A 17,395-nucleotide genomic window follows, 5' to 3' on the forward strand; every position below is an offset into this window, starting at 1 on the left:
ATGCAGGGTTTACGAAATGATTGGAATAAATCTTACCTACACCATGGGGAAATGCCTTGGCTTCGGTATGATGTATCAGTGGATCTTAAGCCAAGACTTTTGCAATGCAAAATACTTTTTAGAACCTATTGAACCCCCTTAAGTTTGTATAAGAAACTAGCTGGCCCTGCCACACGTTGCTGTGGGTTATTTGTGTGATTTCCCCTACCCTGTGCCGATCCATGATTCCCCCACTACTCCCCTCACCCCCCCGGCTTATCCCTCTGATTCCCTCCTCATCCCCCTCCCTAATCCCTGTGATTCCCCCAACTCTGTCCTGATCCATGACCTATTATGCCCCCTCTTCCCCCCACCCCCGGCTTATCCCTGTGCTTATCTCCTCCCCCTAAACCCCCCTTACCCCTGTGATTTCCCTCCTCTCCCCCCCAGGTTATCCCTGTGATACAATCATTCCCCCAATACTGTAATTCTGAAAAAATTTGCTCTGTCCCAACCCTGACTCCCCTACCCATGTGTGTTATGTGAAATAACATTTATTCTACCCCAAGGCACAGCCCCGTAAAAGGCCCATATTCAGTTGATTCTATGCAGCGGCCTATGTGGCCCCCCACCCCCGGCAGGCCCCTAAATCCACTCAGCCTAGTCTGCAAAGCCGAGGCGAGATACTGTGGAGAGGGCAGGTTTCATCCCTGTGTCTCCCCCCCCACTGTTCTGACCCATTACCTATCCCTGCCCCCTATTTGCCCCCCCCCCAGGCAGGCCCCTACCTCCACTTGGCAATGTTGGATGTTGGGCCTTGTTGCTGCAAAAGGCCTGTTTTCAGTTGGTTGCTGTGGAATTTTGTGATGTCATCTGGTGGCGCGGCTTTCGAGGCAGCAGTGGGTGATCTACCTTTCTATTGGATGCTGCTTGAGTCTTCAGAGCTTCTGCTGGTGACGTCTAATTAGGGCGCCACTTTTTGTGTTTAATCATTATTTTAGGTATGAAAGGTTTGCTTTTTTTGAAAAAAATTTTTATGCCAGATCCCTCACTGATGGGCATGGAACATTGTGGACATATTTGTTACATTACAGTTCAGCGGTTACAGAGAAAGGCTGTGACCTCTGTGCACGCAATGCCTACATTTTTATATATAGAGAGGACTACGGTATGTAATGTAGCTCTTTGCTGGAGATGTAATATGGACAGTGCTTCTTTGAAATGTACGCTTTTAGACCACAGCGGCACCCATGTCACCTTTGTCTGGCATCATCACTCCAGAACAATCTTCCCTCATCAACTATATAGTGGTACCTCTGGTTATAAACACTTCGGGTTACAGACTCTGCTAACCCAGAAGTAGTACCTCGGGTTGAGAACTTTGCCCCAGGATGAGAACAGAAATCTCATGCCAGTGGCGTGGCAGCAGCTGGAGGCCCCTTTAGCAAAAGCACGCCTCAGGTTAAGAACGGTTTCGGGTTAAGAACGCACCTCCAGAACAAATTAAGTTTGTAACCCGAGGTACCACTGTATATTTTTTAATCTGGAGATGCTGGGGTTTGAACCAGGGACCTCCTGTGTGCACAGCATGGGAGGCCATCTTTTAGCTATGGTTCTCCTGTATCCTAACACACAGGTTGTTATCTCTAGGTTGACACACAGGTTTTAATTCTGGACAATACGGTGAACAAGATAACACGCCTGAGAGCTAGAAAAATACTAAAATAGGTGCTATTCCACTTTTCTTTCCTGTTCTTCCCCTCCCCCATTCTCTTTTTCCAGAAAAGGCAATTTAATTATTGTATTTAAATGAGTCCAGCCCACCTGAGGTTGTTTAGGGCAGAAGGATTTCCCAGAAATCCCTCTTTGGATGTGGCAAAGAATGGAAGAGAACCCCTTCTTTTTTAAAGTGCTGAAAATAGCAATTTTAAAAACTGAGTAAAAATGATTCTAGATTCGACGCAGTCGAAATGGTATCCAAAGAAGTGTGCATGCACACGAAAGCTTATACCCGGAACAAACTTAGTTGGTCTCTAAGGTACTACTGGACAATTTCTTTAATTTTTTAATTTATTTCGACTGAGTAAATATGAATTTTTTTTAAATGAAAAACAGGGACAAGCCTTGGTGATTTTGTGTAGCTGTCTGCCTCTGGCTTTCTCCCAGAAATGTCTTCCACACTGGGAAAATAAAAATTGGCCTGACCCTCATTAGTGATGGATGTAAAGTTTGATTTAGAAGGATTCCAGATGTTGTGCGTTTTCAGTGTAGCTATGTGGATTCCTTTTTTAATAATTCGTGTTTCTTTAACGATACACTGATTCCTTTGCCAAGCTGGAGCCCTCCAGATGTTTTGGGCTAAATAAGTAACAACAACAACCACTCCCATCAACCCATCAGAATTTTCTTTAGATCTAAATGTGTCTTACAGACATGTTTACACTACTGTGTGTTTTATGTAGCCTATTACGACAGAGGTCCAGGTGCTAATCTGTTGAATTACAATATGTGTGGAGATTACCGTGCATATGTCAAAGATGTGGTTGTCATGGAAGGAGAAGAGCAGTGTCTGCAATGAGCTGTGGAAGCATAGTGCACATGTTTTGTTTATACGGTACTCCAGATGTCATTGGAGCCTCTGTTGACCATCCTTGACCTGCACATGAAAGTTCAATGGTCAGTCATTGGTCAGTTCTCCTCTCCACCCTGTAATCCTGCACATTCTTCTGTCAGTCACATGCAACGAGCTTTACACCCACCCTCACCCAGGTGTTTTTTTTGTGTGAATGTAAGAAGAGGCCTCCAGGGGCAGGTCAGTCCAGCAATCAGCTTCCTAAAGTAGGTTGGCTGCCTCTGGGAACACAGGAAGCTGCCTTATACTGAATCAGAACATTGGTCCATATAGCTCAGTTTTGTCTACACTGACTGGCAGCAGCTCTCCATATTCCTAGCCTGACATGGAGATGCCAGGGATAGAGACTGGGACCTCCTGCTTGCAATGCAGATGCTCTCCCACTGAGCTACAACTCTTTGCAGCTATGGAAGTCTACAAGCTGGCTATACAGGAAGTAGATCCCTCCAGTTGCCCCCCAGGAACTGATTTTCAGATACAGTCGTACCTTGGAAGTCAAACGGAATCCATTCTGGAAGTCTGTTCAACTTTCAAAACGTTTGGAAACCAAGGCGCGGCTTCCAATTGGCTGCAGGAAGCTCCTGCAGCCAACCGGAAGCCGTGGAAGTTGTGTCGGACGTTCAGGTTCCAAAGAGCATTCACAGACCGGAACACTCACTTCTGGATTTGCAGCATTCGGAAGTCAAAACGTTCAACTCGCAAGGCTTTTGGGATCCAAGGTATGACTGCATAATGTTTTTGTGCATGGAGTTTCCATTATGTTTTCTTGCAGCTGATGGACCTGTCTTCCATACATTTGACTAATCTCTCTCTAAACTAATGAGCACCACCACATATTTTGGCAGTAACCTCTGGAAAACCCCCCACTGTGTGGCAGGTTCTTGCCCCAACGGGCCCTTCTGTTTTGAAATAACAGTGCTGCTATCTTAGAGGTCTCCATACATTAGTGCTGGAGCCATTGTGCTCCGTTGATAAATTTCAAGATGTCATACCCTTGGGAATACTTGAGTCCTTTCACAAGTTCCCTTAAATGTATTGTGCTGACCTGTGGCTGTAGCACATGAAATGCAGCTCTTAGACCAGGGAGACCCAAGTTAAAATCCCTGCCTGGTTGTGAAGGTTACTGAGCGGTCCTGCACCTCACAGTGATATCATGAGATTGAAATGAGAGAGTTGCCTACATTTGTTTAAGCATTCACAGTCAGCCTTTTAGGACCATGTTCTCACAAAGTAGTATAAATGAAAGAAAGATGCATAGGCATTTCAGACTGGTATACGTAATGGTGAGAAATCAGCTCTGATCACATGAGCCAGCTTTACTTTTTGGGAAAGGCAGCACTGAAAAAACAAGTCTTTAAGACAGCCTACTCAAACCTGGCACCTTCCAGTTGTTTTGAACTACAATTCCCATCAGCCCTAGCTAGCACAGCCATGCTGGTGACACTGGTGCGAGTCAAAGTCCAAACTCATGGAGAGTGCTAGTTTGGCAAAGACTGCTTGAAAGAATGTAATGTAGGGACCAAGCTCCTTTCAGAAGGGACTTCCCCAACCATACAGCTCTTGCATGTTTTGGAGGAAAGGCTGGATGCAAATGTGGCTTGTCATGATGACCGTAGGAGAATACAACAATTAAGGGGAAGCTTGGTGTGTTCACCACCTGTCTATAATCATGCATGGCCTGGAGAAAGTGGTGGAGGAAAGCATTTCGCTTTCTCTCATAGCCCTAAAACTTGGGGACATCCAAGGAAGCTGAATGTTGGAAGACTCAGGACAGACAAAAGGAAGTACTGCTTCACACAACTCATAGTTAAACTAGGGGAGTTGTTCCCGCAAGATGGCTGCCAACCTGGATGGCTTTCAAAGAGGATTAGAGTGACAAATTCTTGGAGGATCATGTTGTTGATGGTTATGAGCCACACTGTTCTTCCTTCACTGTCAAAGGCAATATGCCTCTGGATTACAGATGCTGGGAATCACCAGTGGGGAAGGTGCTGTTCTCAGGTCCTCTTTGTAGGCTTCCCACCAATGCACCTGGCTGGCCACTGTCCGAACAGGAAGCTAGACTAAATGGGGCATTGGCCTGATCCAGCAAGCTCTTAGTCTGTTCTGATGAGACAGAAGAACCCAGTTTGACTACCACAAAGGCCTGGCTGTTGCACAGAACAAGCCTGAAGCTTAAGGGTTCACAATGGGGACCTGCCCTGTGTGCTGTGACCCGAACCAGCGTTTTCCAACCTGTTTTGTTCCAGATACTTTGGACAACAACTCTCGTCGTTCTCAGCCAGCTTTACCAGTATTTAGGAAAGATGGGCGTTGTAGCCTGAAATGTGGAGGGCAACAGGTTGGCTGGTCTGAATAGTCCAGGGGTCCCCAAACTAAAGTCTGGGGGCCAGATGCAGCCCAATTGCCTTCTAAATCCGGCCTGCGGACGGCCCGGGAATCAGCATGTTTTTACATGAGTAGAATGTGTCCTCTTATTTAAAATGCATCTCTGAGTTATTTATGGGGCATAGGAATTCCTTCAAATTCCCCCCCCCAAAAAATATAGTCCGGCCCCCCACAAGGTCTGAGGGACAGTGGACCGGACCCCTGCTGAAAAAGTTTGCTGGCCCCTGGAATAGTCCATTTAACATTGTTGAAGTGAAGCAGGCTGGAGACCTGCCTGAGTTGTGGATGCGAGACTCCTAGGCTGCCCCTGAACTCCTTGAAATGAAGGCAGGAAACAAGTGCAATGCTGCAACTAATAACTATGTGAGGCACAAAGGAAGTTATGGCTGACAAGTTTACATCTATGTTGTTGCAGTTGCTGTGGTTTTATTCTAAAGATGGCAGTTACTTTTTGGGAAGTTGGTCTTGGCAGAACTCAGAGAGTTGGGGCTTTCCTTAATTTCTTCTTTTAATTTCTGCTTTACCTTTGTTGTTGTTTTTTAAACCAAAAAAACCATGAGTCTTGATCTTGCTCAGTCTCCTGTTTTTACTGCCCAGGCAGGAATCCATGTGGCTTCCTTCAACAGTAGACTTACGGTATCTCTCCCTGAAGAAAATAGTGCTTGAAGGGCATTATGGTACTTCCTGCCCCCCCTATTTTTATTCTCTCTCTCTCTCTCTGTGTGTGTGTGTGTGTGTGTGTGTGTGTGTGTGTGTGTGCGTGCATGCGTGTGTGTGCAGGTTTTCAATGAGTAGGGGTAAGCAGAAATGGTTGGGAGAGGGAAGTGAGTCAGTTGAGATTTTAATGTTAGCCACAAAGTCAGGGGAAAGATGAGTTATGCAAGTTTGCTGTGGAGGTTTGGTGTGGGTGCTACTTATTGGTTGGCCCCCCTATCACTAAGAGACCCGTGCTAAATTTGTGTAAATACTGTACTTTTCCGTCTATAAGGTGCCCCCATGTATAAGGACCCCCCCCCCCCCATTTTTGGGACTCAGTTTTAAGAAAATGAGGGGAGATGGCCCAAAGTTGTTGAGCTTCTTCCCCCACGCAGCTACGGGTAGGAAACACTCCCTAGATCAGGCATCCCCAAACTTCGGCCCTCCAGATGTTTTGGCCTACAACTCCCATGATCCCTAGCTAACAGGACCAGTGGTTGGGGAAGAGGGGAATTGTAGTCCAAAACATCTGGAGGGCCAAAGTTTGGGGATGCATGCCCTAGATCGTTCTCCACTCGCTGCAGCATAGGGGAAGTTGTGCTCCTGACAACCGGCTGGCTGGCAGGTGTGCTGCTTCTCTCCCCCCCCCCACCCAAATGCCACTACTCATGTATTGGATGACCCCAGTTTTTTGACAGGATGTTTTAGTCAAAAAACCTCGTCTAATACACAGAAAAATATGGTAGTTTTGCCCCTTATTCATTTTTTAATTATTTATTAACGTGAATAAAAAGGGACCTGTTGTCACTTACAGCTCCCAGTTCTTGTCATTTTTATTATTAATATTTATTGGTCATTTTACTCACAGAAATGATTCAAAGTGATTTACAACCACAGCCACTAAAGCCATGGAAAGGTATCCTCCGTTAACTACAGCCCATCCTAGACAATGATGCTTCTCTCTTACAGGGGCCTGTGTTTGCTTGGATACAGTCCTTCTCCCCATCCCCAACAGCAGCTCACGTTAGCAGATCCAGATGCCAACTTTGTTCCCCATGTCATGGCAGTGCTTTTATGGGACCTCATAATGCCATCTACATCACCAGAGGTTCATTTACCTGCTCATTTTCTGAAAGTGCTGACAGTGACCTTCTTTATTCTACGTAGGGGAAACAGGCCAGTCTCAGTGCAAGACAATGATTGAATACAAAATTGGTATCAGAAATGGCAATATTGAAAAACAAGTTGGGGAACATTCCAGCTTCTCAGGGCGCTGAGCAACTGACCTTACGGTGGCCAAGTAGCAGAGAGGAGCTTCAAAGAGAGACTTGCAAACTGCTGAATGATAATTAATCAAGAGGTTCAAATGCTATCCCTTGCGGATTGAATCAGCACAATGGATTTTCATCACATTACGTACGCTAATGGCTTACCAGTACTGGTTGTGTTATTAGCATGGCATATTCATGAATGGTCACTGTTAAAAATGTAATTATCACCATTTGTGCTTTTCTCTGTCCCTTTTCTTCTGACCTTACTGTTTACAATCCCTCTCCCTGCAGCATGTGTTTTATTTATTTATTTCTTTAGTTAGTTAGTCAAAATACGGCTTAATTTTTATTTATATATAAATAAATAATTTTAAATCATTATCTTCATACAGATTTATATTATTTACACCTAAATACCTAGCCTTCCTTTCAATCTTTAATCCAGACACACCTTGTAATTTATTTTTACTCTCATCATTCATATTTTTAACCAAGAGTTTGGTTTTATCTTTATTAATCTTAAGACCTACTTTGCCAAATTTGTTTATCTCTTGTAATACTTTCAGAATTGACTCTATTTGGTTCTGCAGGCAGGTCAAACAGGTAGATCGTGATCTACCAGTAGATCACTGGACGTCTGTGGTAGATCACCGGTAGATCAGTGGCACCCCCCAAAGAAGCCAAAAAACTTTGGCTCCCCTAAAAAAGCTCAACATCTTTGCCCTGCACCCCTAAAATGACCTGAATCACCAAAAACGGGGCTTTCCTCCCTAAAAAAAGTTCAATGTTGCTTTCCTCTTCCCTAAAGAAGCTCAACAACTTTTACATGAAACCCCCCCCCCCAAAAAAGGGGGGTAGATCACTCCCAGTTTTTAACTCTGTGAGTAGATCGCAGTCTCTTGGAAGTTGGACACCCCTGTTCTACAGATATCACCATGTCATCTGCAAAGACGTCTCCTCCTTTCGGCTGGACTCAGTATGGACCTCTGCTCAGTTACAAACAAGATTTTATTGTGATGGTGTTAGGATAAGCAACAAGGAAAAGAAAAGCCCAGCTGGCACACTGGGGGTTCGGTTCCAGCTGGGAGCTTCCCATGATGGCAGAAATGTCAGGAAATATCAAAGCTGAGCTTTTGGGGCTGTCAAGTAATAATACTGTATATATTTTACAGTTACTTGTTGGAAGGGCGGGGGAGACAAAAAAAAAGTATTTTAAAGATTTCTCCTTCTTGGGATGCCAGGAAAATTAGTTATTTTAATCCCCAGCCTTCCATTCATAGAACGCTTCCCTGCCAAAAGTGGATGAAAGATGGTGGCTTCTCCCAGCTGCACTTGCTCATTGCTCTTGGAAATGCTGCAGAGCATCTGCTTTGTGTGCAGAAGGTTTGGATAGGATTGGGAGAGACCACTGCTTGATACCCTGAGCTACGTGGAGTCAGGATAAGGCAGCTTCCTAAGTTCCCATGAAGAGGTGTGGCAAGGGAAGCTTGGGGTCTTGTATAAGCAACCTGAGGAATTGTTTTCAGGTGGCATGACTTGTTTAGATGTGGGCAGAGAAGTGGAGTGCACTTTGAAAGGTTTCCACAAGATCATTCAGTGTGTCTGAGAACAGGGCTCTCCCCTGGTATTGGAGCCTGTGGCCCTCTAGATGTTGATGGGCTTCCATCGTCCTGAACACATTGGCCATGCTGGCTGAGGCAGATGGTCTTCCTAGTCCAAACAGAGGGGTCAAAGTTGAGGGGGGCTATTCTAAGTGGCAACCACATCAGTTACAGTTACAGGTAGGTAGCCGTGTTGGTCTGGATCGAAGTAAAAAAAAAAAAAATTAAGGTGCTACTGAAGGAATTTTTTTTAAATTTTACTTCGATCCAGACCAACACGGCTACCTACCTGTAACCAGAACTATGGAAGGCACCACATTGAGCCGCATGAAATGGAAGTCCATCCTTTAAGGTGCTACTGAAGGAATTTTTTTTAATTTTACATCAGTTACAGTTTGTGTCTGTAGGGCCAAAAGGTCTTTGTTCTTGCCTTAATTCAAAACATGGTGCTTGTGTGTATTACCATAAGTACCCCTCCAGATGACCTGATTTGCTTGCAGAAAGTTTACTTGGAGATTAGACCGTGTCCAGTTTTTATTGAGCTTTTATTCATATATATATATATATATATATATATATATATATATATATATATATTTGCAGAGAGGTTTATACTACTATGAGCATTCATCCTGATTCACTTGCAAAGTGCTTGCACATCTTTTTTTGCTAACTGTCTGTTCATCCCACAACTTGCAGTGCATTTCCCTGTCACTTTTCTAACCACATTTTTTTAAATGGCGCCGCATAGAATTCCACCCCAGGACTGTAAACTTAGAAAACTACAGAATGGTTTCTATTAGATGCCTTTTGGTTGCAGGCTGCTATGAAGTGGAGCAGTTCTGAATGTCTGGTGGGCAAGTGCGCACAGCTCATGTTTAGAGCAGGAGCTCACCATGACCAAGAAAAGAAAGATTTTTGCTGTCCATGCATAAAGTGTATGCATCTGATAACCTAGACTCAGGCTGTGGTTTGTGGCTAATAACGCTTGTCTTTTGTCTGCTCTTTCCATCTGCTTGATAGATGTTCCGTTTGCACTTCTTACAAAAGGTGAAATCTTTAATGCACATCCCAGAGGGCTTCATCTGTACCATTGCTATTGCCTCATACTTTATATTTTTATTTCTTTTTGACAGCACTTTTTGGGGGGCTGCTTGCAAAAGAAATAAAGAAATAAAGAGATATTAGTAAAAAAAACACCTGCTCCTTTTCCCTTATGGGGTACCCAAGAGCCCATATAGAGTCCTTTTGTAGGTTCTCTTTCGGTAGGAGAAAACAACAGAGACCAACCAGAGAATATTGAGAAGCAAAGCAGCTAGTAAGCCTGATCTTTATTAATTGTTGCAACAGGGTGCTCCCCTACATACAGGAGAGAGGAGGAGGACCCAGAGCCATGCGTGCAAGCCCTTATATAGACATTTTAAATTGCCCGTCCTGGAGTCCAAGACCACCCCCCAGATACATCATACCTACATCACAGAAAAGGCGGTCTACAACAGAAATCTGAGTGTGTTGTTTATCTCATGTGTGGCAAGTTACCTGATTGCATTATCTGGGTTTTGGCCACTCTTTTGTTATTATAACTACAGTGGTACCTCAGTTTAAGTACACAATTGGTTCCGGAAGTCTGTACTTAACCTGAAGCGAACTTTCCCATTGAAAGTAATGGAAAATGGATTAATCCGTTCCAGACATTCCGCGGAGTACTTAAACTGAAGCGTACTTAACCTGAAGCAAACTTTCCCATTGAAAGTAATGGAAAGTGGATTAATCCGTTCCAGAGGGGTCCGCGGAGTACTCAACCTGAAGCGTACTTAACCTGAAGTGAACTTTCCCATTGAAAGTAATGGAAAATGGATTAATCCGTTCCAGACAGTCCGCGGAGTACTTAAACTGAAAGTACTCAAACCGAACCATACAGTGGTACCTCGACTTACGAAGACAATCCGTTCCGCGAGGTTTTCGGATGTCGAAGCGCCCGTTTTGCGCATGCGCGAAGCGCAATTTTGCGCTTCTGCACATGTGCGGACCGTGCGGGAGAAAAAACGTCCGGGGTTGTCAACTTCATAAGTCGAGACCTTCGTAAGTCGAAGCATCCATAAGTCAAGGTACCACTGTACTTAAACCAAGGTATGACTGTACTTAATTCCTGAATCTAGGTCACAGGTCACAGGCTCACACCCTGTTCATATCTTGAATGTGTCCTTAAGACAGGATTTGTGAGGAAAGAGACAGCGGGGAGGTTTCCACTTTGACCTTGCAGAGAAATATTTGAGGTCAATTTGTTCAGGACCTAATCTGTGGGGTTTCAGACATGTGGTTTATATATACAGTTATGAACATTTAATTTTTTTATATATGACCTTAAAATTCTTATAACAGAAAGAAAGAAAGAAAGAAAGAAAGAAAGAAAGAAAGAAAGAAAGAAAGAAAGATTCGGAGTTGGAAGGGAGCCAACCCCCAGCAATGCAGGAATCTTAACTAAAGCATCCATGACAGATGGCCATCCAACCCCCTGCCTAATATGAACCCTGCTCTGAGACCTTGGCTTGCATTCAGCTAAGTAATAAGCAGAGTAGTTCCACTGAAATAAGGAAGGTCATAGCTTGGTGGTAGAGGATCTGCTTTGCTTGCAGGAAGTCCAGGGTTCAGTTCCCAGCATCTCCAGGTAGGACTGGGAGAGACTCCAGTCTGACGTCCTGTAGGGCATTAGTTGGCAAAGGCTGATTTAAAATGATGTGATAGAGGGTAGTCCAGGGGTCCTTTACCTTTCAGACCTATAAACAGGTTTGTGTATGATGAATATTGGTTCCACAATGTGTGTGTGTGTGTGTGTGTGTAATATTTTTAAGAAGAGCTGGCCCCAAATCCCCAACATGGGAGTTACCCCCCTCCCTTTCAGGTTCTTTTAAGGGATTTTTAAGAGAGATTTTGAAATTCCTCTTTGGTCCAGCTAAAATACTGACTTACCTTCCTTGTGGATTTTTGTGCTGTGACTCCGTTATGGCTGCCAGGTCTTTTTTAATGAAACTCTTCTTGGTATCATGTGGCTTTGGCCTGGGTTCTAAATCAGGGGTTGCCAAACTTACTGTGCTTTGGGCCGGGGGAGAGCGCAGGAGCGCAGCTGAGGTATCAAGGTGTTCAATAGGTGTAGCAGAGAGCTTTTCGGTTAATTAAACTGCGGCTCTGGGAGCCCTCTCCTTTTTGAAGGGGTCTAGGAATGAGATGGATGTGCCTTTTAATAAAATAGCACCTCCATCCTGCCCTCCCTGAAACAAAATATTCCCCTTCTGAGAGTGTTTGAAGAGACATCCTTGAGATAATGGCAAATGGCTCAGGTCAGAGCTTTTTCAAGTGATTTCCCATCAGGAAACTCCTTGATGCATCCCCCATGGAACCCTTTCGAGTTGTGAAGCAGATCCAGTTGTTGACCCTGGAGTAGAACCTGGGAGACCAAGGTTCAAATCCCTACTCAACTGTGAAGCTCACTTGAGTGCCCTTGGATTGGTCCTGATCTCTTGGCTTGGCCCTACCTCACAGGGTTGTTGTGTGGGTGTGTTATAAGAATTTAAGGTCTCAAATATATAAATTAAATGTACAAGGCAAACACAAACATAAATATATAAACCACATGTCTGAAACAGTACAGGAAGATAGTCCTAAAACCATTTTGACTCTCCCAAACTGACGAAATGTTTCTCTGCAAGGAGGGAGGAAATGAAAAAACCTCCTCATTGTCTCTGTGCTCATAAATCCTGCCTTAAGGGCACATGTAAGAAGGCAGTGATCCTTCATCGATCACTGCCTTGTCGTGGCGAAGGGGCTTGAATAACTCAAGAGAAGCTATGGGCTGTGCCATGCAGGGCCACCCAAGATGGACAGGTCATAGTGGAGAGTTTTGACTAAACGTGATCCACCTGGAGAAGGAACTGGCAAGCCACTCCAGTATCCCTGCCAAGAAAACTCCATGGACAAAGACAACAGGCATATAAAAGTTATGACCCCTCAGATCGGAAGGTGTCCAACATGCTACTGAGGAAGAGCGGGGGACAAATATAAGTAGATTCAGAGGCTGGTGATAAAGTGGCTGGGCCAAAGCCGAAAGGTCGCTGAGTTGCGGGTATGCCTGGAGGCGAAAGGAAAGTCCAATGCTGTAAAGAAAAATATTGCATAGGAACCTGGAATGTAAGAACCATGAACCTTGGTAAGCTGGATGTGGTCAAAAATGAGATGGCAAGAATAAATATTGACACCCTGGGCATCAGTGAACTAAAATGGACGGAAATGGGTGGATTCAGTTTGGATGTCCATCATATCTACTACTGTGGGCAAGAATCCCGTAAAAGAAATGGAGTGGCCCTCATAGTCAACAAAAGAGTGGCAAAAGCTGTACTGGGATGCAATCTCAAAAATGACAGAATGATCTCTATACGAATCAAAGGCAGACCTTTTAACATCACAGTAATCCAAGTTTATGCACCAACTACCGGTGCTGAAGAAACTGAAATTAACCAATTCTATGAAGACTTACAACACCTTCTAGATATGACACCAAAGAAGGATGTTCTTCTCATTATAGGGGATTGGAATGCTAAAGTAGGGAATCCTATATAATAATGTCCAAGTTGTCCCTGCGTCCAGTTGTCCCGTGTGTCCCTGGGGTACTGCGCATGTACCCCAGAGACACAGGGATTGGACGGAGGGACAACGGCCAACCGCCGCTCCGCCAACCGCCGTTCCGAAGCCCAGTCTCATGCTGGAGGTGCGCGGCGAGGCAGCGGGGGAAAGAAGCGCTCCCCCCGGCAGCCTTGCCGCGCACCTCCGGCATGGGACGGCGCTTCCTCGGCCGAAGCGGCAGCGGGCGCCGAGGGAAGCCGGCTTTGGCTTGGCGGCGGCGGGAAGAAGAGGAGGAATTCCTCCTCTTTTTCCCACCGCCGCCAAGCCAGTCCCCAAGCCGAAGTGCGGCGCGGTGGGGGCTTTTCGCTGTTTGACTTCCCGGAGTGAAGGGGGAGGCAAACGGTAAAAAGCACCCGCCGCGCCGCACTTCGGCTCGGGGACTGGCTTGGCGGCGGCGGGAAGAAGGGGAGGAATTCCTCCCCTTCTTCCCGCCACCGCCAAGCCAGTCCCGGAGCCGAATTGCGGCGTGGCGGGGGCTTTTTGCCGTTTGCCTCCCCCTTAGCTCGGGGAAGGCAAACGGCGAAAAGCCCCCCCTCCCGCGCCGCAATTCGGCTCTGTCCCCCGCGCGCTTTAGTTTGGGGAAGCAGGCAGGGAGACGCAACAGCCCGGGAAGCTGCGGGCTGTTGCGTCTCCCTGCCTGCTTCCCCGAGCCGTAGCGCATCAGGGGACAGCCGAAGATCGGCGGGCGCTGTTTGCCGGGGTTGACAAACCCCGGCAAGCGGCGCCTGCCGATCTTCGTGTGACAGGCAGTGGGGAATGCAGGCAGGCAATAGAGCAAGCGCCTGCCTGCCGTCCCCGCCGCCAGTCCCCCGGTGCTTCGTGCAGCGCTGCTGGGTGCCGACCCGGCAGGCCGCTTCCTTGATCTGGCGGCCTGCCGCTGTCGGCGCTGATCAGCGCTGCGCGGAGCACCGGATCGAGGAGCCGGCATGCATTCTAGCGCCCGTTTATTTAACGGGCTGAAGACACTAGTCAAGAGATAAAAGGAACAACTGGCAAGTTTGGCCTTGCCTTGGTCGCACTGGTTGATGATCTCCGGCGGGCTAGGGACAAAGGTGAGAGTTGTTTCCTAGTTCTGCTGGATCTCTCAGCGGCTTTTGACACCATCAACCATAACATCCTTCTGGACCATCTAGAGGGGTTGGGAGCTGGGGGCACTGTCATACAGTGGTTCCGCTCCTTCCTCCTGGGCCGTGCTCAGAAAGTGATGGTGGGGGATGAGTGTTCGGACCCCTGGGCGCTCACTTGTGGGGTGCCTCAGGGCTCTGTCCTCTCCCCCATGCTTTTTAACATCTACATGCAGCCGCTGGGAGAGATCATCAGGAGGTTTGGGCTGGGTGTTCATCAGTATGTGGATGATACCTAGCTCTACCTCTCTTTCAAATCAGAACCAGTGAAGGCGGTGAAGGTCCAGTGTGAATGCCTGGAGGCGGTTGGAGGATGGATGGCAGCTAACAGATTGAGGTTGAATCCTGACAAGACAGAAGTACTGTTTGTGGGGGACAGGAGGCAGGCAGGTGTGGAGGACTCCCTGGTCCCGAATGGGGTAACTGTGCCCCTGAAGGACCAGGTGCGCAGCCTGGGAGTCATTTTGGACTCACAGCTGTCCATGGAGGCGCAGGTCAATTCTGTGTCCAGGGCAGCTGTCCATTAGCTCCATCTGGTACGCAGGCTGAAACCCTACCTGCCCGCAGACTGTCTCGCCAGAGTGGTGCATGCTCTGGTTATCTCTCGCTTGGACTACTGCAATGCGCTCTACGTGACCCAGAAACTACAACTAATCCAGAATGCAGCAGCTAGACTGGTGACTGGGAGCGGCCGCCGAGACCACATAACACCGGTCTTGAAAGACCTACATTGGCTCCTAGTACGTTTCCGAGCACAACTCAAAAGTGTTGGTGCTGACCTTTAAATCCCTAAACGGTCTCAGTCCAGTATACCTGAAGGAGTATCTCCACCCCCATTATTGTGCCCGGACACTGAGGTCCAGCGCCGAGGGCCTTCTTGCGGTTCCCTTGTTGAGAGAAGCCAAGTTATAGGGAACCAGGCAGAGGGCCTTCTCGGTAGTGGCGCCTGCCCTGTGGAACGCCCTCCCATCAGAGGTCAAAGAGAAAAACAACTACTGTACCAGATTTTTAGAAGACATCTAAAGACAGCCCTGTTTAGGGAGGCTTTTAATGTTTAATAGATTATTGCATTTTATTTTTCTGTTGGAAGCCACCCACAGTGGCTAGGGAAACCCAGCCAGATGGGTGGGGCACGAATAATAAATAAATAAATAAAAATTATAGAACAATAAAATGTCTGGCCATTTTGATTGTTGACAACCTTTCTCAGGGGCACAAGATGCAGGTTCTGCTATCAAGGCACTGTATCTCGGACTATTAAGACTTTTTTTAAAAGAATAAATAAATACCAATTTGAGACTTTGCTTCTTCTTTTACAATGGTCCAACTAGCTCAATATTGTCTGCACTGACTGGCAGCAGCCCTCCAGGCTTTCTGACAAGGTTATCCTCAGCAGTATGATGCAAAATACCCCAAGCAGAATAAATCATAGAAATTGTTGGATGTAAGCTTGCATAGTGTATGCGGGTCACAAAATGCATATTTCCTTGCTACAGAATCTTTTGAGGATGTGCTTTTAGTGTGGAGGGCACACAGTCCTATTGTGGGTAAGATTGAGAGTGTGTAATAGGCAGGTGGAACCTATGTGAAAGCCTCTGCAAATCCTGTCTCTTTTCTCCCCTTTTGCTCAGGATGTGGGACTCTTGGAGTATCAGCACCATTCCAGGGACTACCCTTCTCACCTTCCCCCTGGGTCTATCTTGCAGCCACAGCGGAGGAGGCCGTCCTTACTATCGGAGTTCCAGCCAGGGAATGAAAGGTAAGGGAAATGCAAAGAGCGGTTGCGTGTGTAGTGCTATTGGTGTATAGTGTATTGGTGCACCAATATAAGTGGGTCTGTAGGGAAAGGTTGCAAACATCTTGAAATACAATTTTTCGTGTTTAAACAACCACCACCATCCAAGGGTTAATGCAGAAGTGGGACGAAACGGACCAAAAATGAACAAACCCAAAATGGAGAAAAATAAACACCCAATACCTTGAAGGGTACGTGGAACATGGGAACCAGCTCAGGAAGCAGCATTTCCTCATTTTGGAGGTTTCTGGAGAATCGTATGAGTGTTGGCAAGGGATGCTTTCAAGTATGGGATATACCTGGTGAGATCATTTGATTGTGTCCTTTCCCAGCTTTGTGGTCTATGATAGCCTGAATTTTTTTTTACAGCATTTCTGGGAAGTGGTTGCCAAAGGGAGGCTGTGAAGTTCCTTCCTTTCTCCACCAGTGGAAGTTTTTAAATATAGACCTGCATAAACATATGTCAAGAGCGGCTCAAGCCTAATTAATCCTTCTTTGGTGCAGCAGTTGTGGACTTAGGTGACCTCTTGAGGCCCTTTTCCACACCCCCACGCTCCCCCCCCTTTGTGTTTCTTGGATTCATTGGTGGCTGGGGGCTGCAGTGCTGGTGAGGGCTAGCCACAGCGAATTCCTTGGGCTTTCTCTGGCACCAGAAGCAGTTCCCTCCTTTCCCCCTCACCCTCCCTTCGCCAGAGGAGGGGGGAAGAGCAGCCGTCCATGCAGCTGAGCCCCCCCCCCCCCCCCGGCAGATTCAAGCAAGATGCATCTGTGTAAGAGCTTTGGCTGGCTTCCCAGGTTACGATTGCTTGGCTTCCAGCTGCGGCAGCTGGCTCTTGTGGGTTGGCAGGGGGGTGGGTGGGGAGGAGCGGCAAGCACAAGGGAGGCCTGTGAATTTGGAGGAGAGGATTCAAGCAAACAGCAAGCACAGACTGCTGCTGTGTCTGGGGGGGGGGGGAGAGGAAAAACTGCTGAGGGCAGGAGCATAGCTGCCAAGTTATCCCTTTTTTTAAGGGATATTCCATTATGCTGAATAGGCTTCCTCGCGAGAAAAGGGAAAACTTGGCAGCTATGGGCAGGAGGCCAAGCCTCGCATGGACCAGGGCTATCTGTGTCAGGCTGGTTTGCAGCCGGTCCGCTACCACTTGGCGTTAGGTAGAACAGGGGTGGGAGACGTCAGGGCTAGGGTCTGAATATGGCCGCCCTGGACCCTCTGTCGGACCCTCAGCCATGCA

The 17,395-nt window shown here is 46.8% G+C and overlaps 1 protein-coding gene across 23 annotated transcripts in view; it reads left to right on the forward strand.

Moving 5' to 3' along the window:
• NCOR2 (nuclear receptor corepressor 2) overlaps window positions 1-17,395 on the forward strand; it is a 361,690-nt gene that overhangs the window by 99,461 nt on the left and 244,834 nt on the right. For all 23 annotated transcript variants that reach the window (XM_060269894.2, XM_060269902.2, XM_060269904.2 and 20 more), the window contains exon 3: window positions 16,000-16,127. In XM_060269894.2, coding sequence (XP_060125877.2) covers window positions 16,000-16,127 — 128 coding nt within the window. The remainder of the gene's footprint in view (window positions 1-15,999; window positions 16,128-17,395) is intronic.

Source organism: Zootoca vivipara, chromosome 16, assembly GCF_965207765.1.
Source record: "Zootoca vivipara chromosome 16, rZooViv2.hap1.1, whole genome shotgun sequence".
NCBI lineage: Eukaryota > Metazoa > Chordata > Lepidosauria > Squamata > Lacertidae > Zootoca > Zootoca vivipara.